Source organism: Neopsephotus bourkii, unplaced genomic scaffold (genome assembly GCF_033783945.1).
Source record: "Neopsephotus bourkii isolate Nb327-2 ecotype Australia unplaced genomic scaffold, CSIRO-AGI_Nbou_v1 NB_947, whole genome shotgun sequence".
Classification (NCBI taxonomy): domain Eukaryota; kingdom Metazoa; phylum Chordata; class Aves; order Psittaciformes; family Psittacidae; genus Neopsephotus; species Neopsephotus bourkii.
The window spans coordinates 1,398,929-1,426,669 of record NW_026901441.1 but is presented as its reverse complement, the minus strand read 5'-3'; the positions used below and the strand labels follow the sequence as shown (position 1 = coordinate 1,426,669).

The window sequence follows — 27,741 nt, the reverse complement described above, 5'->3', positions numbered from 1 at the left end:
GCTTTGAAAAGTAGTTTGTAAAAGGTGAGAATTTCAAAATGTCAAGCTGAAAAAAAAAAAAAAAAAAAAAAGCTGTGGATTTACTGCTAAGTCTTTTTTTAGGTATGTAGCTTTAAAAAGACCTGCATCATCTTTGAAATTAAAATCATGCTTCTTATTAAGTATATAGTAAAGGTTGGCTCAGAGAACAAGCTCTTACATGTTTCCGTACTCCTGGCGCATCAGGTGTTACCAGCATGCTGACATCCTCCAGTCCGTAGGGGAACTGTGATCTAAGCTCTAGCTCAGTTGAAAGGGGGAGAGCTTGCTTTGCCAGTTAGCATAGTGTGCTTTATAGAGTCTGCTTCCTAAGAATTCTTCTCCAGAAGAGATTAACAGCTAGCTAAAGCATGCTTTCATCTGCTTTTTAAAAATGTCCATGTTCAATAATGGGTTGTTTTTGCAGGTACACGTGTAGAACCACAAAGCTGAGCTTTACCCTGAAAGATTAGTTTGTGTTTACTTTTATCTGTAACTTGAATCTAGTGTTGCTTATGCAAACCATCGGCTCTGGTTATTAGTTGCTCCAAATGCCTTTTTGCTGAACATCTCTTCTGTCTGTACAGCTGGGTTCTGGCTTGTCTGTAGGCATTAATTTTTCAGAAGGCAAGGGAGATTAACCTGAAGAACACTTTTACATTAAGCACTGAAAACTACAGTGACTAGATAGTATTTGTAGAGAGTAGAAATACTTTTGCACCATTCCTGAAGTGAGTCGGGTGAATTTTGAACTCTTTCCAACCTTTAACTAGGTGCCATCTTTAATTTGATGTTAATGATTTCACTTGTTTTGAAAAATGATGTTATCTTGAGTAGATTCTTTAGCAAGAATGGTTAAAATTAGGTAATACTCAAGTTTATAAATCCACCTCAGTCTTTGTTGATTGCCACCTAAATGGACATTTCTGTAGACTCATGCAGTCAAAATTATGAGGTCTCCAAAGAAATATTGCTAGAACAGAAAACATCTGGAGTTGCAGATGTAGACAAGGCTGTATTACTTACTTTGGTGTTTCTTTATCACAGTTTTGTTGGTTAGCTTTGAAAACTGGAAAGCAAGATCTTCTCAGCTGGGACACATCAAACTCCTTCTTGTGTCACACTGTCTGTAAATTCACTAGTGAAGTGTTTATTCAGACTTGATGTCAGACATCAAGTGCTACAGCCAGTCAGCTGATGTATAATGGTGACTGAGAAAAATGCTGAGAAACTTGCATTGAGTCAATGTTTTATGAATTTTAGGAAAACATACTTCATCAGGGTTGCTAGTTGGAGGAACGATTGACTGCTTTGTGGCTCACAGCGTGTCGTGTTTCAGCACCAGCACTAACTGGACTTGTGTGTCTCTGTGTGCTTCCCAGATGAATCAGCAAATGGCTGGAATGAACCTCAGCAGTTCCAGCAATGTGATGGGCTTTGGCCAGCCCTCCAGCACAGCGGCAGGATGGACTGGAAGCTCCTCTGGTCAGACTCTCAGCACACAGCTGTGGAAATGAAAGCTGCGACAGAAGTCTCACCCAGAACAGCCACCTAACATTCCTTGTTCAGATGCATTTACTTTCACTGTTCCTTCCATGTACATACTCTTTTTCTTTTTCCCCCAGCTGTTCAGATTAAGAATATAACTGACTGACCGTGTTGTGGTCTATATTGATTTAAATTTGATGTAGTGAAAAGCAGATCAAGAATACATTTATACATCATTGGCAGCATTTTCATACAATGCATATGATTTCATAGACCATGTATTTAAGAAGCTGCTTAATCACATACTGTTTTTTTCCCCTCAAAATTCTAGATCAGATGTTCGCATATAAGGGATGTAGCTATCATGTTAGTAATATCCAAAAATACGAACCCTGACCCCCACCCCCCAAAAAATTACCCAGTAATCCTGTAGAAGGTACTGTATGAACAAATGTTTAATCATATATAAATAGAATGTAAATGTATCACTGAGCAATGTTTTCTAGTGTATCAAACAAATTTTGTTTCATCATACATTTCACTGTGATGTTCCTATGGTGTGCATAACAGGGAATATGGTTATGGAAAGGAAGGTAAACCTGGATGTTACTGTAGTTCTACAAATCAGTAGTTTATTCTTTTAAAAACGAGCTGTGACAAAGTCTCCAATCTGGCTCACGAGGCAGGTACACAGTATTAATGCAGAGAACTGACAGCACAGTATGTACACAAGGTACCTCGGTGTGAGCACATACATTTTTCCTTGCAGAGATATCCAGGTTTATGACAGTGATTTGTGTTTACATTTTATGGTGCCTCGTAATGATAAAATGTTATTTCCCAATATTAAAAGGATAAATCCATACATGGTTGTGCGTTTTTATTTCATTGTTGTATCACCTATTTGACAGCTATTTCTTCAAGAAGCCTACTTTTAATGAAGGAAAACATGTTCAGTTTGGAGGAGGATGCAGATATTTAAATCAGCAGTTCATGAGTTTTAATCAGTTTATAATTACACCATTGAGCTGGATAAATACAAAAAGTATATACATAAATGGTGACTTTGAAAATACTCCAGTGCAGACAGATTTCTCTTAGATTCTTTTTCCTATGTGGAAACAGCCTTAAAACGAAGGTAATTGTCAGTTTATTAAGATGAGAGTTCAGAAATGCATGCAAACAAGTTAGAACGAAGCACACCCACTTGCTTTGCTTACTAGAGTATCTGACAGCTTCCTTTTGCTTCCACAGGAGTCCATCAGATGCCTGTTAAAAGGTCTCACACAGAAGCAGACTGTTTTAACTGGCTGAATCAAAACACCTTCTGACACATCCACTGTACTGTACTTCTCTGTAACTGTATCTCTGCGTCATACCTCAATGGTGACTGTGTCCAGGTGGTATTTTGGCTCATTAGCTAGATTTACTTTTTCTGTTCGTGTGTGCCATACAAGAACCTATAAAATAACACTTGTGTTAGTACAGGCATCTACAGAGATGATCCGAAAGCTCTTCAGTAAGTGTGAAAATCAGTACCTTCGTGCAGTTGTTTGCTTTTGGCTCCAGCTCCTCCACTGTTGTTATCTGCTTCAGGAAATCAGATTCTTGCATTCCCGGTTGAGAACCGCGCCGCTTGAATACAGCTTTTGGATGCGACAGAATCACTTGAAGACTCACAGCAAATCCTTGGAGGGGAAAAAGGATAAGAAAAACCTGAGGCTTTGCATTTTTGTGCAAGTTGCGCTTCAGCCTAGACCTCTCCCATATCCTTTTTTAACATGACTAAATTTGATCATATGGATAGATAGTATTTGGTAGGTTTTGTACATCCTACATTGTTTTGTTTTGCCCTGAAGGTGCAATCAGATTTTTTTAATTGCACCATATTTTCAACATGTTTAATCAGTGTCCTGTCATGTGGAGAATATAGGCTTTTTTGCTTGAAAAGTCAAGTATTGCTAAGATCTTGGACTGCCCTTCCTCTCTACTTCTGAATAAGAAATAAACCTAAATTTTAAGTAAAATGTACGAAATATATACTGTACTAGCCCTCCTGCATTTGAAGGTGAGAGTTGGAAAAATAGGTTAAAATGTTACTTATAACAGCTCTAGCCTTTAGGGAATTCTAGTCTTTAGAGAGTTCTAATATTATCAGATGAAAGACAAACCATATTAATCTTGTGCCTTGCACACTGTGTGGTTACTGTAGACTTGTGAATCATTTTCATCAGTGGTGGTCTGCAAGGCAGTCTGCCACTGGTAACGTGCACTGCACAGCACTACTGGAAGGACTTCATCAGCACACATGTCTTTCTGCCATGCATTCCACTAGTAACATACATTAGGGCCCTTTGGGGGGACATTACTAATTGGGAAATGACTACTTTGAGCAAACTTGCCCCCTCTGAGGCAGCTCCCGTCAATCTCCGGTTTGCCATTATTTATAGAACTCTCCAGTTTTCATTCAGCAATGCTCAGTCACGTGTACCCTTCTTCAAGCATGACTCAAAACTGGAGCGATACACTTGTAAAGAAAAAATATATTTGGAACTAACTCCTTATGTCTAATTGTCAAGCCTACCAACGAAATCCTTTGTGAGTCCGTTCAGTGTGGTTCCAGCTGTCTCTTTATGACAAAAGTAGTAACAATTTTGACATCTGTTCTGGAAAACTGCAAGAACATTCAATTCGAAAGCCAGTATTAAAATTTTCTCAATTCAAACATGAGCATAACTTTCTGTAATGGAATATAAATATGCCCCCTTTTTTACTAGAATTATCTTGTTACTGTATTTTCAGTGGCTTTTATGGGAACCTTTTAAAGAGGAAAATATAAGGAAAAATGTAGTTATTTATTTTCCTATAAAAAGGAAAATATAACTACATTACATATAAAGAAGGTGTAGGGAAACCACTTTAATCATGTGCTTGCTTGTAGCAAAGCACAGGAAGACACCAGAAAATGTTTTTTTTAGTATTTTTTAAAGAGCTAGAGACAGCAGATGAAGACTAGCAGAAGTCTGGATGTAAACTGAGGTCCCAGTTCACTGATGGACATAGTTGCAAAAAACATGTTTAACCTTAGGAAGGATATAACCTATAAGATAAAGAAGAGCAGGTGTCTAGAAGGAAAGGGCTTATCCACAGCTCATAGAGTCCTCTGGTGAATAAAAGACTTGCAGAAGGTATGAGGCTTGGCTGCAGCCTGTCCTTGCCCCCTGTGGTTAAGCCCTGCAGACTGGCCCACCCACCAGCAGCAGTGCGATCCAGCTGTTCCCTGGCTGCAGCTGCTGGGTTGAGGTAAGTGGTGCCAGGCAGAAGAACAGCACTTTGGCCTTTGCTTCCCAGGTTAAGTGTTTCTCCTTATCAGGCAGCAGGCCTTTCTTGCCTCCTACAATGTGTATAGTCTGGCTATGAAGGAGCAGAGGGTGCACTGTGTCCCAGCACTCTTTCTAGCCAAGTGCAATTTCTTGTGAAGAGCTGAGGTTGAGAGTTTAAATGCCCTCAGCAAGAGACAGCTGCAGTGCAAAGCCAGCTGTCTACAACTTGAGAGATGACTCTGTAGGCTTATGACTGATGAACAAATTGGCCTGGTTTAGTATTTTTGGTTAGGGTTTGGGTCTGTTTTTTTTCCCTCAATTAGAACAAGTTATAAATTCTGCAACTGGGCTTTAGTGTTGTTGGTATTTTGGGCACAAAAACCCTAATGTTTGTTTTGGAAGGGAAGGCATTGGGGGAGATCAGTTGTATGAGCTGCTGTTTCTTTTTAAAAATACTTCAAGTTTAAGATTTAAGCTGGTCATCTGTCCTGATTTAAGCTGAGCCCAAAACCCTAAAGTTCCCCATGTTTTCAGGCATCAAATAGAAGTCAAATTATTAAACTGAGTGTTGCATGTGGCAAGGACATGGACTACTGTGCACTGGCTGGACTGTGGCCTGAGGTTTTGTTCCTCCATCAGTGGTCATGCAGTCTTTGTTTCTTAAAAGAATCCAATAAAGCAGCAACCTGGAAAGAGAAAATAACTCAAGGAAACTCACTGTCTCTAGTTCTTCAGCTCTGCTTTACCACTGCTTTAATTTCACATGTATGATATTTTTATTAATGTTGACAGACTTCAGATGGACTTGAGTTAAAACCATTTTCCAGGGACAACTTTCAGTTGACTTTTTATCAAAGACAGATAATTTTAGCATCAAAAAAAGAGGAGACGGCTCAGGTTTTGACAGTCTGGCACTAATTTCTCTCAGTAGATAATGATCCTGTGGTAACAGATGAAAAGATGCTTATTTTGAATTCTGTCCCCAAACGGCTTAATCTGAGATTACTGCCTCCAGTGTAGCATAACTGAGCAGCACTACACACATACAATTCTTTCACTTGATCATTATCCCTAACAAGGTCATATTGGGCTTAAGTTTACACAAAATGCCATAGGAAAATTTCATAGCTGTAGTGTGAGGAAGTGTTTTAGGGGTTTTGTGGTTTATGCGAGGCTGTAAATTAAATCTAATTGGCTGCCGAGCCACCTGTGTAAGAATTAATTTGTTGGAAGACAAGATACCTGGGAGACAGGGCAAAGATTACATCTGTGCTTCTTTCTACAGAAGCTGTTTCTGTTAATTCACACCTTGACTTGTGTTAGATCAATGGCTTCTGTTAAAAGGCAGAACCATTCTTCTTTATCTGGTTAGACTGAGCTGGTTTTTAAAGATTTTGTTGCTGTGATTAATGTCTTTGCTTCCCAAATGCTCTAGATAGGATAGTAGCTGAAGGCAAGCTAGGAACAGAGTGTTTATCACTTCCAGAGTGTCTAAATGCTAATGCTTAGTGCTGATGCTGAAACCTATATACTGGTTTCCACACAGTTCAAAGTACTACCCTTGGTGTGCAGAACATGCCACGGGTTGGGGTCTACTTCTTTCAAGTTACCTGCTCCCTGTGACATACTTTTTGGGTTGCAATAAGGCAAAGAGGCTCAACCAGAATGAAAGTGTTTGCTGACATCACCATGGAAGAGGTTCTGAATTTGAAACTCAGCATTTAAAACAGTTGTTACCCTTTGATGGGGGGATGGTTGGGAGGGGGTTTTGAGTGTGCTGTCTGCCATAGCCACTCAAATTTGTTGTTTGTACTTGTGACATCCAGCAGTGGCTCTTCTAGATTCAGACAAAATATGCCATGTTTTACAGTGTCATTAATAGACCAAGCTTTTTTCTCAGGGAACTGTAAGAAAGTTGATGTACTAAAGATCTTGTAAATATAGCAAAAGGCTCAGACCGTAGCACAGGAACTTAAGGCACAGGGGATGGGCTCTGGACCACAAGTCCAAAATCTGCTCATCCAGTAGTTCACAGGCATGGGTTAATCTCTGCAACTGTAGTAGCTCCTGAATGCTAATGCAAAGCATGCATCTGTTTTCCTTGAACCATCTTGGCATTAGGAGAATCATGATCTAACTTCTCATGGGTGGCCAAAGCCTTCAGCACTGGGAACAAGCTGTAAGTAAATCACTAACAGCATCATTTAATATGGAAGATTTAAAATCAGGTCCATAATAAACAACAGCCTACCTCAGAATCAATGTTACCATTTGCTTCCAACACTCAACTCTCTCTCACTTTTCTTCCCTGAAGGTAAGGAAGTCTGTGTCAAACTTCAGAACCCACCTACAGTTAAAACTTAGGCAGAACTTACAGAAAAAAACACCTGAGCTAATTCATCTGGTGTGTTGGCTGCCAGACAAGAAGCTACACAGGAAACAACTACTCCACTTTCAGAATGCAGTTCAGCACTGGAGAACAGCAGTGTCAACTGGTGTTTACTAAACTGATCTAGTGTGATTGCTCTGTGAGAGTGTATTTCAAAGAATCATCTAGGGAAGCTGGCCAGCTAGACTCTTTGAGCTGGTCCCAGTGAAATCAGCAGGACCTGGCTCCACTCGCAGTAGAGTTGAATTTGGCTCTCTACTTTGAAGTCTAGAGTAAGAAGTTTATGTGCTTAAAAGCAAGGATGTACTTCCTCTGGACAGCCACAAGTTAAATCAGTGCTTCCAAACCTTCTAAGCAGTTCTTTTCACACCCAGCCCAATGATCAAATCCCTGTAAAAACCACTATGAAAAGACAGTTCTGTAAACCAAAGGGAGCTTCCTTACCAGTGCTTTGGGCATCAGAACATTCATGGTAAACAGCTGTAGGCAGCTCAGCAGTTTCATATATGTACCTATTTTGCTTTTTCATGGTAATATTTTCAAAACTGATCCTTAATTTTCCTTATGCACAGCATATGGCATAACCTAAGTTGCTTGTCTATTTGGTGCTGACAGATGAAGAAATGCCAGTGATGCACCACAGCATGGACTCATGTTTGCTAGCAAGTCCTTCAAGTCCCCGGGAGTATGTTGGGGATTCAGGCAGGGAGGGTCAGGGACGGAAAACCAAGTGTGAACACACATCCTGTACACGGCACCTGTTCCGACACTGATGCAGTTCTGGATTTACAGGTTCTATTTGTCTTCTGCCACATTCCTGGGGGGAATGAAGGTGTGAACTTAACATAGTTTTTTGCCAGTCTACACAGCATCCCCTGCTCTCCTTGCTGAAATTAAAAATGTCATTTCATTCCTTCAGTTATTTTTTCTGAAGACTAATACAGGTTCCCTCACAAAGCAGTAATTCATTATTTGTGGATCTGCAACACTTTCCTGTACTCTCAAGGCTGTATCCTTGTCTCTATAACCCTCCTTTCTGTGACTTGGGTAAAAGTATGAGCAGGCAATGCTCTTGATGGACCTACATTTCCCTCACGACAGTGTTTCAGCCAGCAACTGCACACTGTAAACAACAGCTTAAGAACTTCCCATGTATGTCTCCATGTCTGGGTTAGTCCCTTGGCCAATGTTGTGTAATGGGTTTTTGCCTCCTGCTCATGAATTATGAACCATGCTGTCATCTTTATAATGCCCATAAGTAACCACTTCTACAGCATAGTAGCAATATGTACATAAATCCACAGGCAGAGGCTGTTCAAATACACAGCTGCAGTCCTCGAAAGGCTGCACTGGTCTGGGGACTGACATACCTACCCCCTGAGGAATGCCTCTGAACACTCAAATACTTATTTTCATGCCAGGTGATACTATTAACTTGAAATGTTTCTACAGTGCAGGAAAAATCCCCTGTTGATGTTTCTGTCTTTGAAGTGTTAACAGCTATTAGGTCTCCTTTACTCTTTTTAACCAATTGTACTGTAAATACTGTATGTATTTTTCATCAAACATTTCAATCCATATAAAAATATTCTGTTGAAATGAGAAAGCACTGTTCTTTTCCCTCTCCCAACACATAAAAGGATCAGAAAAAAAGAAAATAGCTCTTTCTACCCCATTCTTGCCCTTGTATTCCTACCTTTCCCCCCTTCCCTCTCCATCCTGAATGCAGAAGATACCTAAGTGCAAATACTGTATTATTTGCTGCGAGACCAGCTGCTGCTACCTCAGGAATCAACTTCTGCACAGTTGTGATACATGTGGCAGATGTGAATATATGCAAAAGGTTGTCTAAGTATGGACAGCCAGACAGCTATGTGGTACACTGACTTCACAACAGAAGATTGATTAGGTCCATTTTGAAGCTTTTCCACCTTCATCTACTAGACTGTAGCTGTAGTGATGTTTTTCCCCTAAGCCCAGTGTTTCAAACTCTATCTATCTACAGTTATCACTGTCATTCCAAATAACCGATAAGAGCAAATAATTTTACAACATGAGGTCCAAGAAGGGCCTGCATTCATACTGCCTGGTGTTGATTGATGACACAATGAAAGGGCAGGAGCTCCTTGCACAAATTAATTGGATTAATTAATTTACAATTAACTTGTTTAAGACAAAAAATGTAGACAACATAAAAACCAAGTTGCTGCATAAAATTAAAAACAAGTGGAAGTTCAGACATTACCAAACAGCAACCGAATTAGGTGAGGCGTGAAAGCTGAGACTTCCCAGATCCGTAGTGCTGAAGGGCACAGCAACTACAGAAGTTTTAAAAGCTGCTTACACTGAGTGATCAAACGTAGGAGAAACATGAATGTTTCTCTCATGTTTACTGCATACAATACATTGTATCATGAGACTTGGCACACAGAATCACAGAATGGTTTGGGTTGGAAGGGACCTTAAAGATCATCCAGTTCCACCCCACCACCACTGGCAGGGAACCTTCCACTAGCCCAGGTTACTCCAACCCCTCCAACCTGGCCTTGAACACTGCCAGGGATGGGGCAGCCACAGCTTCTCTGGGCAACCTGTGCCAGTGTCCCACCACGCTAACAGGAAAGAATGTCTTCCTAATGTCTAACCTTTCAGTTTGAAGCCATTCCCCTTGCCCTATCACTACATGCCCTTGTCAAAAGTTCTTCTTCAGATGTCCTGTAGGCCCCCTTTAGGTGCTGGAAGACTCACCTGCCATGTCAATAGCAAAGGGCCTGTCAGCTCTCCAGCCCGTGTACCAGCCGACCACTTTGCCGTTCTCCACGACCGGGCGCTCGTACCTTCGTCCTCCTACCAATCCCACAGGCCACACGGATACTTTGCGGGTCGTCCGCATCTGCAAGAGGCAGGCACAGAGTCACTGTGGGCACTGTTTCCTAGCAGCCCTTTTCTGTCAGTGTGGGTGGAAAGCCTATACATTAATCATCAAAACCAGGTATCTAAAAGCAAATCTAGCTTACAGATTTCAGCCCAAGAGAGTAAGTACTTGAAAGCGGTACGTGCCCACTCATTTTCTCTGAAATCTCCAGCTCTCTAGCCCACAGGCACCTGAATGCTACTGAAATTACCCTATTCTTTTTATTTTTACACCAACAATTTTAAAAGCCATGAAAAAAAAAAACAGTATTTTTTTCTTGTTTGTTTGGATTTTCAAAGGTGTAGTACATCTCTTTTATCTGCAAGACTACAGCATTCTGGCAGTAGGCATATTTCTATAGATTGCTGAGGTGCTGTACAAGCCCATCAAGACAGGAGATTAACAAATACACACTTCATTAAGACACATACCATTTGTTTGAGACTGGTAAAAAACCCACCGAGTACAGCAAACAGCAACACACGCAGCTCTTCCCCAACCTGCAATGTACCAGATTTGAACAACAGATGCTGCTCAGATCTCTTAAAGGCTCACAAAAAAAGATGTGGTTTGGGCTAAGTCTTTTTAACTTCTACATTTTTTCTAGAAAAGCTCTGCTAAGTTTCCAAGCAGGACAGCAAGCCGGTTAGGCTTGTTTGCCATCGGTAATGGGAACTATTCCCAGTGGTATAAACGTAACTAAATGCAATTCTGGAAACACGATCCTCATCTAACCTAGAGGAATCTATAGCTACTAAAAAATTACTCCAGCAAAAAGCATGCATGACTGGGAGCCGCTTCACTGGTTAGCAGACCATTTTCATCAGTAAACAGGAGGTAACATGACAGCACCCCTGACATGCTGCTCCCCATGGGAAAAATCACTGACAGTCTGGCGTGGGAACCTGAGAAAAGAAGTGCATGGACACAGCAAATCACACAGTTTACCCACACTGATTCAAAAGTCACTGCTTTAACTACTGAGCTTAAGTGTGATCCTATTTAAGCAAGGATTACTCTATTTCACTGTAACCTGTGCTGAATTTGATCAACTTTTAAAACAGTCTTTTGTCTTCTGTTGCAGTTGAGGCCTATTCCTTCCAGAAAGGTTATACCTTTCTCTTTCCAAGCACTCATCTTAGCAAAAACAAACACAGTTTTACATATCGGTAACTGCAGTCCCCTATTCCTAGATGCTGAAGTGAAAGACAACCTTGGTTAACTATTAAACACTTCTGCCAAGGTGAAAGATTTATCATGCGTATCATCTAGACTCCCAGGAAATGCACCAGAAATAAACAAAGACACCACATCACTCTGGTTCACATTTCTCAGCTAGAAACATCAGCAGATTCCAGGGAGAACTTCTACATAGAGGAGGTATAAAATGAGTATGTAAAAATCCACAAATACATATGTATGCACAGAAGAGAGGCATGTGCCTCCTCTCCCTCCAGTTCCTTGTGTATGTGAGAGAACAGCAGAATTTTCCCACTTCCACCCTAATAACTCTTGCAGCAAGTGAGACCATCTCACTCCACAGCCTCAGTCCATACTGCGTAAGAACAGGGTATATGTACACTTAGCAATACAGGCGTTTCTCGTGATAAGGATTCTGTCCAAACCACTATTTAATTGCCAGTGAGAGACTGTCACGAATCTCCCTACAGGTTATTTTAAACATGTTTGTCTGTAGCTGATCTCCCTGCTCAAGATTATTTTTCCAATCTCTCCCATTTGGGAAATACAGAGTTAGGAATTAATTATTTGGATATGGAAATCAGTCAAATCTTCTCAGGAAGATTTGTGAGCTCTGGTTTTGATGGTACATCCATTTCACAAGTTTTTCTAACAGTGTATTTATATTTACATCCAAACACATCAGACACGGGCACAGAATATCATCCCGTTGGGCTTGTCTACACAGGCAAGTTTCCAACAGGATTCCAGTCAAGCCACAATACACTCAACCGTGCTACACCAGTATTAACCACAGGATGAACACAGATGCCCCCTAACCTTTTTGTGTTGCCATTAACACCTCTGCAGGGTGCGGATACCTGAATAAATCACTAGTGTACTGGTTTACAGCATTTAGCTATCCTGTGCCAACTGCCTGTACCCATGGTAAACATAAATGCTGCAGGACAAGGGCAGGCACGGCTCGAAATACAGGAGAGCAGCTGATGCATGGTAAGCTCAGGCACTGCCTTTTCTCACAGTGTTTGGGCAGCTGCACTGCAGAATGAGCCAGATCACACGAGACTCCTGAATTGGGTCAACTGCAGCCACAGCATTAATGCTAGCAGAACCAGGCTGATTTACATTAATACTTCACCGCACACAAAGCGTAGTAAAATCCCATCAGTGAAAAGTGTCTCACTGACCTCATGAAACCAGCATGAAATGACCCAAGAAGTTTTAATTACTACAGCCTTGTGTCCATCTCAGTGCCTGTGAGTTAAGTCAGTAAAGCCACTACACACCAGAGGGAAGTAACCAACCCTTTACAGAGCTCTTTATTTTGTCCTTGGGTTGCTTTCTTTATTCTCACAGGTGACATTTTTAGAGAATGAAATAAGCAGGTGTCAAGAATACAGCAATCCGTTACAGTAAAAATGGAGAGAGCACAGCTGGACCCACATTTATGCTAACTCTGGAACACCTTACAGCCTCAGGATACGCTAGGCAGACAAGAGTAGGAATGTTTCTTTTAATCTTCTGAAAACAGCATTACTGCAGTTAACGTACTGATGTGTTAACACCATATTTATGTATGACGGGGAGAAGGCTATTATTTGGATTAAAAGGGCAGCTTGTGTCTGGAATTTGATGTTGCTAATCACTGGGACACAAAAAGGTGATCCAAAACCATGTTAATTCTAAATAGCTTTATTGCTGTGGGTTAAACTGCCAAAATCCTATAACGTACAAACAGCTTCCTGAACTATTCTTCTATCTGACATTTTAATGCACAGTAGCACATGCTGTCATACTCAGCTATTGAAGTCCTGGTAGCTTACATGAATGGTATTCCACTTACACTTAACTCTCTAAGTCACCCATCTGGTCTATCCTAGCTAGACTTCTACAGTTAAGTGGGTGACAGGAACCTACTGACATGACACATCCTGCCTAGCCTAGACAGCTATCTTAAGGTAAAATGAGTCTCCCTCTGGAAATGTTTTTGTTTTCTATTTATTTTTTTGTTTATTTGAAAGAAGTCTTAGGCAAAGGAGGAGAGTGACATAGGAGGAAGATGAGAAAGGAGGAAGATGAGAAAAGGACTCCAAAAATGGTAGAACAAACCTGAATAAAGGGGGGAAGAGAGCAAATGTCACACACCCATGTATGTGAAGGAGCGGGCTAAGAAATGACAGGAGAAAGCAGTAACAACTGATGAAAGAAATCCCAGTGAGGTGATGGCCATGTAACAGCAAATACAGCGGCAACAGAGGAACCACTAAAGGATAACAAGAATGCAGGAAATGTAGCTGAGCAATAAAAGGCAGTGATAAAAACATTGCCAAAAATAGCATCTCATTAGTCAATCAAGAAAAGTTGCTTAATGAGATGCACCAGACTGATGGATAGGGAAGATACCAAGCTAGAAACAAAATATAAAAGCCCAAGAGGAATGAAAGCAAATGACAGAGGGAAACACGGCCATATTCCTACACTGAAACGGCTTCCAGATTGGAATAACCATCCTAGTGTTTCTGCAGCATGATGTCAGTGGTCTTCTATCTGTGATTCAAAGCTCTCAGCAAACACAAACTTGGCTGCCACACACAGTAAGGTGTTTTCCTCCCCCTCTATCATTTCAACCCCTGTGCAATCTGTGATCTACACCGGTCAGGCCACAGCCTGCCGTCGAGGCTTGCCCCAGAGAGACTCAAGCAGATTTCTGTACAAAATTCTAACTTATTATTACCAAAGATAGGATCTCAAGCTTCTTCAATACAGCTCTTTTGCAGGGGAAGGTGATACGGGTTAAAGCAGAAGCACAGCCAGGTTCCCTATCAGTTCTCACACAGGCATCCTGCACCACTCACAGGTCATTTAAAGCCAAATTCTGCTTCAACAAAACTCATGCACTTGCACAAGTCAGAGCAGCTCAGCTGCAGTGATGCTACTCAGGCATTAAGTGGAGCTTCTGCCCCTACTTACCATCTCTTCAAAGGAAGCACTGAGTCATAGAAAATCTGCACCAGTGGTTTTTGTGGTTCAGGGACTGTGATGCTCAGGGGATAGTAACCTTAAAAAGCAAGTTTACTGTTGGTCTCCCTGACTGTAAAGGGCATGTCCTCATGGCAAAGCTCATAGAAAGCGTCTACAACTCAAAAAAATAGAAGTCACTCATTGATGCAGCCTGCTCCACAACCATCACTGGTCAATGGGTTTAGTGCTTCACCATCCCACTATTAGAAAGCTTTCCTCCAAACATCTGCCTTAAACCTCGTCTCCTGATTCGAACCCAAGCTACACTGCAGAGGGAGGATAGATTAATTTCCCTGTCTCTCAAGCAACATTTTACATTTCAAATACCAGTGTTTAATGCTTCTAAGTTACACCAGCACCATGTTTCTAAAGTGTACCAGCATCTGTGGGCACAAGTGTCAACACTGTTTCCCTACAGGAGAAAACTATACTAAATGTAGCTAAAGCAGTTTGGAGCGAATTTCCCTGGAGCAGTAAGACTTCCAAAACATTTGCTATTCACGCTTCCTTTGACCCTTCTACTTCTTAACTTTTTTGCATCCCTCTTTCTGTTCCTCTGCTAGGTTGTGTTCCCTGTACCTCTGAAGAGCTGCTGACCAGTCACAATTAATTTCATAGCATCGGTTTCACAGGTAAGAAAAAGACAGCTGCCAAAGTGCAAAAACTGACAGCCCTTGGTACTCTGCCACCCAGAGTCCCTCACTTGGGTATATCTGTTTCAAATAGCTTATTCTGTCACTCTTTCCTCTCATTTTTAAGCTATTTCATTTTTTACCAGTCTTTTCTAATCCAGACTCTTCTGCATAGGTATTACATGTCTAACAAGGAGAATGTCAGTGCACATTTAAAATCTGTCATGTCTCCTTAAATCATTTATACACTAGAAAGGTATTTAAGGCACTGCTAACTCATATTTAGAGCCTTTATTATGAAGAAAATAACTAATGACTGCTGGCTAATATTGAATTCTGTCTAGACTACTGAATGCTATTTTAAGACTACAGCAAAAATCTGACTTTTCCAACCAGCTCCAAGAGATACAAAAGATCTCCAGGTTTTGAAAGAGAAGGAGATTGACTTATGTTACTTTTAAATCCTTTGCATAAATATACCCATTAAAAATACACAGAATTTAGCTTAATGCAGTGTATAAAGATTCAGTTATGTAAAAGTTACCAAAGGAGCACTAATCCTTCCCCAGTCAAAGCTGGAATAAATAGTGAATATTCACCTCTTCTGCAGTGTCTTTTGTGAGTTGGACTCAAAATGTTTTATGAAGATGATCACGGGAGAACTGAAGCCTGTGAGACACGCAATGCCTGCAAGTATTTCTGTGCTATTTTTGTTCACAAGGATTTATCTTTTCAGGCTACAAACTGTAAAGAGCCTTTAGAATACCTGCTACCTCCATACACACCTTTTGGGAGAGTAAAGGGCAGGGGCATAAGAAAATGTTTTCAGTCTGAATCAGTCACAGAAATTGCTCTCTGCTCTATGGGGGCCACCATGAAAATTGCCAGTCAGACAGCCCTAGCCTTCAGTGAGAAGGTCACGTCCATTAGCTGAGACAAATTGTTTCCCATTTTCCCTCCGTTCTTCATGAATCTTTGTTCCCATCTGGCTGATTTGCAGTTGATCCTACCTGGGCAATTTAGGCCAATACATACCCAACAGCATACATTCAAAATACTAGGGAATTTTGTTTAATTTGATTTTTAAGTTACTCCTGCAAAAAGCAATCCAGCCGACTATCCTCTTCCCTGATCATACTCTCACTATCCTCTTCCCTGATCATACTCTCACCTTCTCGGTGGCTCCATGAATCCTGAGTTACCTGCGAAGATCTCCTCAGCTTCAGGAAAAGGGGTTGAGGTCTCTCCTCCTACCTCCTTTCCAACTTCAACTCTGCGGTCACAGTCAGGGTATTCTTGTGCAGGCAACAGCTACAGCAGACTGAATTCTGGCCCCCAATTCAGAGGGCAGCAAGGCTAACTACTAAGCTATTAAATAAAAGTTTGTTGGGTTTTGATTTGGGTCTTTTTTGGCTTTTTTTCCCCCATCTTCAAAATGACAGTTAATGCTGTGATTTACTTTGAACTCCATGCTGCAAGGCTGTATTCAGATCATACCTTATAGTGTGGGGTTCTAAGTAGACCCAGTCTGCAAATCCTCAGTTCACACTCAGATAAGACAGTGGTATGCGCCATACCTGCCTGTTCCAGGCACCTACCAGACCTGGCTATGAAATTCTAACACCAGTGACCAAAGGGCTGGGTGACAGTGAGGGAGATCACAGTTTAGGTACAAGCATTTCCATTTCACATGCATCTCAGTTTAGGTGTCTGAGCAAATTACAAGCAAACATTACAGATAAAACCTAGACAGGAATATCTAAACACCAGTGTGCTTCTGAATGCAGCAAGCTCACTTTCTCTCATACTCCTGTTCTTTGTACTCCTTAAGCAGCTCATCCCTCACCCTCAAAGACTTCAGGGGAGTCTGCACAATCAACAGTTGAGTGGACCTTCACCACTAATTGCTCCATCTTGCATACAAATTCCATACACATAGACCAAGGAAGTGGCAGCCTTTGGACAACTGCCTGAAATACAGAACATGGAAAGGGCAGAGAAAATGCCTGACATGCAGAAAAACATGAATGATGTGAAGAGTTAAGAGAAGTGGAAATGAGCCAATTCTATCACTGGTTTCCAGTGCTTAAGACTAATCTTGTTTTTAAAACCTCTTTATGAAGGTGGAGTATCAGCTTTATCTAAGGTTTTCTTTGTGGAAGTTTAAAAATATTAAATTGGCAGTTGCTAGGCATTAGTCACAATATTACAATAACTGGCATTCAGGAAAAAGATGAAGCACAAACGCAACAGATACTGTAACAGAGTCACTCCAAAAGGAACAGCCTATAGTAAAACAGAAAGGGAAGTTATGATGATTCATGCAGAAACATCTGTAAAGTATATCAAATACAGGAGCTTGGATTCCAGGGCTCGCAATGGCTCTGTTATGAACACAGGATGATGTTCAACTGATAAAAGACACTTTCAGACAGCAGACTGTTGTTTCTGATGAAGGGATGCAGATGGGCACCTCCAGGTGAACAGGTCACACCTGAACAGGAAAACCAAATCATCCTGGAGGTCTGATCCCAAAACAGTAAATGACAAAACACAACACGACAGAACCACCAGCATTAAAGTAAAATTTTTTTCACCTGACCACCGCTATACTCTCAAGCAGAAAGAGTTGGGAATAATTTAAAGGCCACATTTCCATTCCTAGAAATACTTCTTCATCATTGCTGCAGCACTGCACAACACTGAACAAACCAGTCCTTTCCCTGAAGCCTTTCCAGGGAAGCTGAGGCTTTCCTAACAAAATGTTCAGCAGATTCAATGCTGAATATAAAGACAAACCAGGCTTTCCACTCTGTTCTAGAAAGGACAACTAAGTCTGCTCAGGCCCTGCCCATATGACTTTGAGGATATAGGTTTGCCATTCAAAAACTAAGGTATACACCCATATGCCACTGAACATCCTTGGAAAAAAGACAATTACAAACAGCACCAGAGGGTTCCAGATTTACTACAGATGGTGACATTTTCCAGCAAAACACTACTGTAAGCTGTTGCTTTGGGTTTTGCTTGTTTGGGTTGTGTTTTTTTCCTAATTTCCATCAAACACATTTTGCCCAGGTCTATTGGGCCCAGTTCACTCCATATGAAATATATGGTACCCACTACTATAAGTAGTACTTATAGTACTTATAAGTAGACAGAAGTACTTTGGACAGAGATTAGAATTCCCTCATCAAAAGCTCTCAGAAGTTTCTTATGGCATTTCATGTCAAAGCATGCTCCTTTTTGATCATGCCCTTATGGTTTATAAACCTCAACTGTCAGTAAAGCCTTTGTTGACTTTGTTTTGTTTAAAAGGCTCCATCTTCTGTCATGGCACAGGGAAACCTCACAGCAAAGGAGCTGCTTTAAACATGTCCCTTCATTGAGTGCAGTTCTGAATGAAGCACAACCCTAACACCAGTGATTCTCTCATGTTGGTTCTACAGTCCTAACCAGCCTTGGTTCCCACCCTCCCAAGCTGGCTGCTGTTGCTGAAAGCAGCTTTGACTCAGAAGAAAGCCATTATAAAGAAGGCAGAACTACTGTTTTGTAAGCCAGCAAAGGTACATAACTGCTTGCAAGCAGATGCTAGCAGACATTGCCGCGGGCAGTTTGGGACCCACATGTCCCGGAGCTGCGTCACTGACATGCTGAACATCACCCAGCCAGCATAGGATGGTGGTAGCACCAGAATTCAGAGTTCCTGTCTCATCCCTCTACATTTACACTACCCTCCCTAGTGAGCAGACTACAGTTTACCAGACCTCCTTTGAGATTACGTGGCTGCAGGTCTGGAAATTGTTGCTGGCAGGGTAGCATGATGAATAAAACCCCCTCTCAGGTATCCCTACCACCACTTCCATGACAGGAATTACTACCAGATTTCATCTGCACACAATGCATTCAGAAGCTGTTCTCCTCATGCTTGGAGAAGGCAAGCATAGTTTACCCTCGTAAATCAATCAATTCCTGCAGGAGAGGCTGGGATTTACTACAGAGCTGTCGAGCCAGAATCCATAAAGACAGAGGTTTGTTGTTTTGTTGTTTGTTTTTTTTAACAAGAAAAACATAAATCCCCCACCCTCAAGCAGTGACCAACTGAAAACAAGAGTACTGGCTCTCTCCAGTCTCCCACTCGCTGTAAAGACACATTCCACTGGCAAAGCTGCCAAGGGACTTCTGTTCACTTTGCCAGGTCGACACAGCATTCCCCGTGTTACTAGTGGCGTGTCCCAGAGACCCTGCACACAGCCCGTTACTGACCCCAGAAAACGGTCATGGGAACTTGCGGTGGTCACTGAAGCAAAAACTCCTTTCCCACTCCTGTAACAGAGCTTTCCAACCACCGCACTTCACAAGGGAAACTCACTCATGAGTATTTTGCCTGTGAAGGCAGGGCTCCGAATAGCCTCCTCTTCCCCAGCAGCTGAACCCTGCCTGGTGAAAGAGAAGCCTTAGGGCTGTGGAGCGGGAGGTCTCCATTCTTGTTAGCAAAGGGAAACAGACTGCTTATTGTGCTTGAAATTGTCAAGGTTAACCCTTCAGACAGATTTATCCCCTTGCTCTTCTGCGCTGCCTATCTGATCAGAGAGGTGATCTGTACCTTTTTGTTTCATCATTCACAGCAATCAGAAGAATAATATAAAAGGATAAGAGAATAAACGGGACAGGACCCCCTTTCAATAGCTGTGGGTCACTCAAGTGATACATCTACCCAATACTGTTTATTTAGCCTGCCTGCCCCTAAGGTTGGTACAAAAACAAAACAAAACAAAAAACAAAATAAAAAGTAGAGATTCATCTCAAAATCTCTTTCATCCTACACTACTCACTGTGGCAAAGTGTATTTTCGGTATCAATTTTACAGACTCCTTAAGATTGAACCAGGTTAGTGTTATATCCCCTACAGAGGTGGGCACTCCCATCACGAATTACTCTGCATTATAATGCACTAAGCACAGCCACAAGGTTTTAAGAAAATCAATTACAACAAGGGTTTAGCCTCCAGGCAAAGGTCTGCAAATTAGCAGCTTCAGTGCTGAATGCCAAATGGGCAAAGTAAGTAGAGCACCCCTGCTGAAAGGGGACCTTGAGCCTGCCCCCATGCTGGAAATGGAGAGGGATGCATCACAGACCTAAACGCAAATGAAGTGTAAGCATTGCTACAACAACTTGCTCTCGGGAGTTTCACGTGCTTCACTTCCCTGCGTATCGCGATCGTTTTAACCTACTGACTGTGAAGCATGTGAGAAAGCGCAATGCTTCCCAACTGCAGAAGATGGGTAATGCACTACCATCTGCTAGCGGACAAGACGACCAGGACCACAGTCTGAAGTCCTGCACGTTCCCTATTTGCTGCCCATCTACTTTTCCGTTTCCCTTCCACATTTTCCTGCCAAGTTTACTCTCTTAACTGTCACAGAAGATGTACACGATCTTTCTTTTGCTGTTTTACGCTAATTTACTACACACCCCTCCTTCCTGCCTGGAGGAACCCAGAAAGAAAGCTGGATACCCTTTCCCCCGCGCACTAGCCAATTCCCACCGAAAAGGAAACAAAGCCCTTCACCAAGGAGCTGCAATAAAGACAGAAACAGGTCCCTTCACAGAAGAGGCTCCTGAAAGGGTGTTTGGCCACTACACAGACGATCTGCTGCCTTGAAAAGCGTCAGATTTCAAAAAAAGGCAACCCCGTGTGAAGGAGCCGGCTCCGGATCGATTCATTCGCGCCAAGAGAAAGCTGCAAAGGATGGCGAGTGCGGGTTTGCCCTACGGGGGGAGAAATGCAGCCTGAAGACAATAAACATCAGAGAGCGCTTCTCATCCCAGCTTTAACAAAAGCACAGGGTTCCTTGTATAAACCCTCAACTTGCCTCGCTCTGCAGGAAAAGGAGCAGGCAGCAGTAAAAAGTTTCGAGGAGCGTGGAAGAGAGGGACAAGAAACTTAAAAGTCCCGGTGTGGAGGGGCGGTCACACACCGGCTGCGCTGCCGAGACCGGGGGCAAGCTGGCTCCGCTCTTCGATACCCGGGTTTCGGGCACCGGGCGGGGCGACGAAGGGCAGGAACGGCGAGTGCCCGAAGGGAGGCCGGCGCTGTACCGTCCCCCGCGCCCCCCGCCCGGCGCCGCACGCACCTCCTGGAACAGCTCCAGACTGTAGGTGTTGTCGTCGTCGGCGAAGAAGAGCACCCCGGGCTGGGGGGGCGGCAGGTGCTGGTGCCGCTGCCGCAGCCAGGCCAGGCCGGCGTTGCGCTGCTCGGTGGCGCGGGGCAGCCCCGGCCGCTTGTAGCGGCGCGGCGTGGGGACGTGCAGGTGCGTGCAGGGCAGCCCGGCGCCCGCCACGAACCGGGTCACCAGCTCGCTGCGCGCCGCCGCGTCCTCCACCAGGATCCAGTGCAGCCGCGCCACCTGCCGGAAGGTGTTGGCCAGGCGGGTGAGCTCGGCCTTCTGCACCGGGCGGCTGTAGGTGGGCGTGATGGCATAGATGGTGGGGAGCGCCGCCTCGGGGCGCCGCTGCGGAGGGGGCCGCGCCGCCGCCGAACGGGGCTCCCCGCTACCGCCCCCGCCGCCTCGGGGGGCTCGGCCGGGCAGCGGCGCCCGGCTGCTGTCGATGTCCAGCACGATGATGACGATGAGCACCCAGGGCAGCAGCAGGAGGAAGCGGCTGAAGAGCAGGGACTTCATCCTGACCCCCGCGCCGAGCCGAGCTGTCCCTCAGCGCCGCCCCATGGACGGGCGCAGCGGCGCTCAGCGCATGGCCGCGGCGGGGCTGCCCTCGGCCCGACCGCGCTTCTCCGCGGGGCGGGAAGCGCTTCCTCCTGCGGGTCGGGGCGCCCCGCGGTGCCCTACGGCAGCCGGCGGGGCAGGTGCCCGGCCCCGCTCCCGCTGCTCCTCTATTTCGTGAGCGGCCGCCCTTGCTCCGCGGCCACCTCCTCCGCCCTCAGCATGGCCGGGCCGGCGGCGCCGCGCCGTCGCGGCTGGAGCTCGGCGGGGCTCTGGGGAGAGGCTGCTTCTCCGCCGCTTCCCCGGGCGGCTCTGGCGGTGCGCAGAGGCGGGGAGGGAGGGAGGGAGGGTTCCCGCGGGCGGGGGCCGGGGGGGCTCCAGCCCCGCCCCGCTCCACTCCGGCTGCCGCCCCGGACGCCGCCGGGCTGGGGAAGCGGCTGCTCGCGGGGCTCTGCCACCGGTGCCCTCGGGGGGCGGCGGCGCGGGCTCCTTCCCCCAGCGTCGGGCGCCAACTTTGCCGGCGGCCGGGACACCTCCAGCGGGACAGCGCCGGCCCCCCGACAGGCGGGGCCGGACTGGGCTGGGGCCGGAGGGGTACGAGCCCGAGAACTTACCCCTCGCAGCCGCTCGCTTCATGTTTGTGTCGGGCTTTTTAACGGAGGAGCATTTTTGAGCGCCGCAGAAGTTGTACATAAGCGGCCGCTTAGTGCGGTTCCGCTCGGTTTTCCGCTGTATCCGTCAGTCGGGGCCGCCCGCCCGTCTGCTGCCCCCGACGAAGGCACGGGGGACCCCAGCCGGTGCCCTGCGCGCCCGCAGTCGCCTGAACCGCAACCCCCTTCTTTTCCTGTTGTGCTGCTTCCCTGTAAATCAGGTGGGCTTGCGAGCACCTTCTTAAAAAACATTCTAGTATGAGAATTTTTTAATAATCCACCAGTCTGTATTTTGAGACAAAGCCATTCATCAGGTGCCGCGACACACGTGAAATGCACCATCTACAACCTCTGACGAACCCTTCCCTAGCAGAGAAGTTTCCGATGCATTTTTCAACACTGCCATAACTAAACACATACGCACAGCTTAAATACGCTTCTAAAACTTCACGTTGCATAAAACCATAGAGGCATAGGATCAGTCTTCACACATTACCAAATTCTCTGTAATCTTCTGATTAAAATGTTTACCCTTAAATCAAATCATGGGCTCATAGACTTGCGGACTATTTGAGGTAAGAAACAATGATTCATGGCTGATGCATTGATTTTTTGGTAAGAATAGTGTGGGGTAGAGAAATCAGTCACGTCTTCACACCAGCTTTCTTGGCTTAAAACTACTGCTTTTGTTTCTGGTTTATATGCATCCTTCATGTTTGCATGTGTATAACAAATGCAGATAATGTGGACACCATGTATATGTGGACACCATCTATACCTATCTGCAATCAATTTGTTATTCAAAAGGACATATTAACCCAGAGGGCTCGCACACAGAGAGGACACTGAAGTGATGCAATGTAAGCTGAAATCCGTGTCAAAGTGAGGGTGACACCGGACCGGGCACTGAACATCCAAATGAAGGAACATCTGTGTGGCAGAGAGCTAATTAGAGTTAGCATGTTCCTTGAAGGAGTGGAAGGGTTGTTACATGATTAATGAAATAATACGGAGGAATGCAGCGGGCATAAGTAGTTCAATATATCCAAATCAGAAACATCTCACACATGAAATTACTGTTGCCTGGTTTGTGCTGATGCAGTTTATCTAGAGGACAATCATCTCACCACTGTCTTTCTCCAGTGACTGAATTTACTGCTGTTTTCTCATTTACAGTACAATCCTGTTTACAGAGATAATTTGTTCCAATAATGTGAGCATACGTATTAAAGCAGCATACCACAAAGCTGTTGCTCACTCTTGTTTGGAAGTCAGTAGCCATTTGGAACAGTCAATTCAAAGCTAGTCACTCCCAGATACTCTAGGATACCATGTCAAGACCCTAAAAACCTTTTGGGGCAGAACGTAGAAACTAAGGGTTACAAATGGATGTGTTTAATTGACATTCTTTATATCCAGAAATACTGTAATATTGAAAAATGCTTTTTTTAATCTTTGGTATTTTTCATTCAAAATTATTATCTCTAGTGGACTTGCGTGTTGTATTCAGAGCTTAGCCCAGGGAGAATACTTAATAATTTACGACTATAAGACCTTAATGAAGGCAGCAAGAGGCACAGCTGACTGTCATTGCAGCAGTTTAGGAAGGAGCGCAAACAGTAACTCAGTAGCAGGGAGGTGTCTCGATGCACTATTTGGTGTTCTTCCATCTCTTTAATTGTGTTTCTGAAAGCTGGTGACTGTTTCTGCACACTTGCTAACATAGCAGTTACTGCTTCTAACTGTACACAATACCTGTAATGTCTAACATAGGAAACACTCGACAGTTTGATCATAGAATCACAATGATTTGGGTTGGAAGGGACATTAAAGATCATGTAGTTCCAAGCCCCCTGCCATGGGCAGGGACACCTTCCACTAGACCAGGCTGCTCAGAGCCCCATCCAACCTGGTCTTGAGCAACACCCAGGGATGGGACATCCGTAGCTTCCCTTGACAACCTGTGCCAGTGTATCATCATCCAATGAAGAATTTCTTCCTAATATCTAATATAAATCTCCCCTCTTTCAGTTTAAAGCCACTCCCGCCTGTCCTATCACTACATGCCCTTGTAAATAGTCCCTCTCCAGCATTCTTGTAGGCCCCCTTTAGGTACTGGAAGGCTACTCTAAGGTCTCCCCACAGAGCCTTCTCTTCTGCAGGCTGAACAATGACAACAAATTTGATGACAGATCACAATAACTATATTTTTATCTGAGAGCCACTGTAACATGTTTTCACGTGCCAGAGAGCAGGCTGGGGGTTTGTACATCACTTGTGATAGCAAATAATGCAGACGCATTTTCTGTCAGCTTTAGGTACAGATGATCTCAGATGGAAAGGTGAAAGATAATGAAGGCACTACATGCAAGCCAAATGCTATTTATTAAACTGTTGCTTCTTGATAAGCAAAGCAAAACGTTCTTCCTTTGGAAATTGGAGTAACCCAAATAACGACTCAATTTGTGGGGACAAACTGTCTACAGAGATAGCTTTTTCTGCCAAACACCTTAGCCCTGGCTATTATGAAAATTGCCACATTTGATTTGAGGCCTCAGGTGCAACTCCAAAACAAAGGACAAGTTTCTAACTTGTGATGGATGGTACCAATCATTGTGTGACTCAGGCTGTTCCTATGGTTTCACACGCAGTATGCAGTACAGTGTATATTCTGGGTTGTATCAGAGCATGTGGGCAGGCATTACTCTTCAGGATCTGGTCCAGAATTGTTTGTTTGCAGTAGTTTATGGCTTGGCTCATCTGTTATGGTATTTCTGATTGCTGCCTCTGTTCTCCAAAGATTTTTGTTAGAGGTGTGTGAGGACTTGGCACCCAATTTTTCATTTCCTTTACAAAAAACAAAACAATCCACCTCTGCTTCAGTTCCTTGTGCTTCTTACCAGCAGAGGATGCCTGCCTCTGGCAGCAGAATGCCTGACACAGCGTGTGCGTGCCAGTGTGCATGTACATATAAAAGAAATCTCATTCCTGGGAACATTCCCCACAGGCCCGTGGAGGCTTTTTTCAAACTGGAGCATACTGCAGACCTTAAATCTCCTGGCTGGACAAAGTCAGAAGGGATTGTAATGCTAATCAGCAATTGTGTGCCTCAGTTTCTTTCTTCTTCATCGGTTTCAGTCTTTCCAACATCTGTGGAAGGGGATAGGCATGGTGGGAGAGTTGCTGTAGCTGTGCCATAGATGTGCTGTTCCACTTTCCTGAAAACAGCTGTTTCTCCCCTCACTGCTCAGGTCACCCACCCACCAGACAGCTCCATCTAGACCCTACTAATGCCACCCAGCCTACCTACCCAGCCTCACCACTGGAGGTGACACGGGGGAGAGTGGGAGGCAAACCTGCCAAGCCTTTTGCTTGCTCCGTTTGAATTTCCCTTCAGTTTCTGAACACCAGGATTTGCTCAAGCTAGGTGCAACATTACAGACTGATCTTTTTCAGATATTGGGAAGACAGTCAGAGTTATATTTGAAATAAAGCTATGAAAATTCATTGGTTTGTAGTTTCCGCAGCTGATAGAACTGTAACAGTCCTGTGGGAAGCAGAAGCAAAACCAGTTGGATAAACATATAAAAATGTGCAATTATTTTTAAGTAGTGGATAAAACACTGCAGAGAAATAGTTCCTATTTCATGTGGCTGTAACTGAATATATTAAACCCAGGGAAGGTTCATTTCTTTGGGCTGTTTAGTGTTTTTCTTTCAACACCAGAGGCTGGTGGTAACTGAAGGTGGGTAATCAGCTCTGGCATGCAAAGGCACCTAATTCTGTAATGGATAAGACCAGAGAACAGGTGACTCAAATCATAGCAGGCAAAACACTAGCCTGCATGTCTGAATTAAATATGTCCGTGTAGTTTCTAGTGTTTGCTTTCACACCTATTGGCATTTCTTTGTCAATCAAAATGTGTGATTAGCCCACCAAAAAGAGCATTGGGACTGCACCTCAAAGGAGGGTCAAAGAGCAGCCACTGTCTACTCTGCATTCAAGGGCACAAGCCTGATCTCCGAGGAGTCACTGTGTATCTAGGGATTTGAATATGTTTATTATACTTTAGTGAAGGCCCAAAAGACCAGTGATTAAGCCAGGCGTCCTACGGAGAGAGTAATGTCCTGCCATCTGATAGGCACAGATTGCTACCCTCAGTGTCTGCACAGGGGTATATTGTCATCAGCAAGGGGGCAAAGAAAGGGAAAATAAAAGGAAGCCAGGATGTGGCAAAACCATAATTTCTTCTGTCCTCTTCTGCTCCCTCAGACTTATTTCAGCCTCATTAGATCACCTAACGCTTTTTCTAGAACACATTTTCCTACCCTCTCCACTTGTGGAAGCCCCCAGGAAATTCAGTCATCCAACTCAGAAGTGAAGGCCCTGCACCCCACGCTCACAGACAGGACACTGTGTGTCAGAAAAGACAGGCAGCGGAGACCAGGCTAAGCTTGCTAAAACAGTGTACACGGGCTCTGTGCTGTTCCATCAACAAGCAACCAGCTGCCCGAGCTGACAAAGAAGAAGATTGCATGTTTATGTATGCACATAGGCCATTTTGAAATAATTTTCCCTAGTGCTTTGTTCCTTTTCCTAATAAGCCAACTTGTTTATCACTATAGCAACCAGCGGCAGATTCCTGGAAAGAAGAGCTGCAAATGCCCATTTGGACCTCTGTTGGTAACAGGCAGTTGGTGGGAACAAGGTGTTGTACCTGCCTCCTGCAGCTCGGGAATGCCATGCAGGGACATAGGCAGGCATGACATGGTGTGACCCACTGCAAAGGGGACATGCAGAGTGAACAGGTCTACACATAGCTTGGTGGAAATGATCACAGAAATAAACATGGGTTTAATTGAAACTTAAGGCATTACATGTAAGGCAAAGTAAGTTTGAAATGCGGAGCTGAATCCTGAATGACGAAAAGATTCAATTATCCCTCTGTGCTATGGGCTTTGGTGATGAATGTGGAAAACGGATGTGCAAAGCACATGTTCAGGGGATGGAAATCAACAGTCTCACCAAACATCTGCTGCCAGCAAACACCTCTGAAACCTATGCCAGTGAGTATCCCACTGGTGCCGAGCCATGTTCCGAGTGACGTCTTACAGCTACAGTGCTTGCTCAAGTGGCAAAGGTTGGTGGGGCAGAGTAAAAGATGTGATCTCCAGATATAATGTTCAGGGATAATATAGTTACACAGAAGGGAAAATGTTTATTTGTTTTTCAGTCTAGAAAACCACATGCATAAAGCTCCTGTGTTACGAGAATATCAGCAGAAATGCAGACTCAAGCAGGCAAGGATTGGTAGCACTGCAATTAAGATTGCCTCTTGAACCTTAAAGTGGTCTTTTTGAGCACTTGCCTTATGGTTCAGC

The 27,741-nt window shown here is 44.0% G+C and overlaps 2 protein-coding genes across 4 annotated transcripts in view; one reads left to right on the top strand and one right to left on the bottom strand.

Annotated features, from left to right (window-relative positions):
* The window catches only part of SMAP1 (small ArfGAP 1), an 86,852-nt gene extending 84,481 nt beyond the window's left edge, over nt 1-2,371 (top strand). For both annotated transcript variants that reach the window (XM_061358567.1, XM_061358566.1), the window contains one exon: nt 1,401-2,371. In XM_061358567.1, coding sequence (XP_061214551.1) covers nt 1,401-1,535 — 135 coding nt within the window. In that variant the 3' untranslated portion in view covers nt 1,536-2,371. The remainder of the gene's footprint in view (nt 1-1,400) is intronic.
* Nucleotides 2,119-22,041, bottom strand: B3GAT2 (beta-1,3-glucuronyltransferase 2). Of its 2 annotated transcripts, none has more exons than XM_061358568.1 (4): nt 21,123-22,041; nt 9,967-10,111; nt 3,046-3,194; nt 2,119-2,966 (listed from the first exon to the last, which is right to left on the bottom strand). In XM_061358568.1, exons 1-4 carry the CDS (start codon nt 21,669-21,671, stop codon nt 2,880-2,882), a joined length of 930 nt encoding a protein of 309 aa, XP_061214552.1. In that variant the 5' UTR covers nt 21,672-22,041; the 3' UTR covers nt 2,119-2,879. The 2 variants fall into 2 exon arrangements, with proteins under 2 accessions (XP_061214552.1, XP_061214553.1); XM_061358569.1 differs by lacking the exon at nt 21,123-22,041 and adding an exon at nt 10,633-10,764.
* Between the last annotated feature and the right edge of the window lie 5,700 nt (nt 22,042-27,741).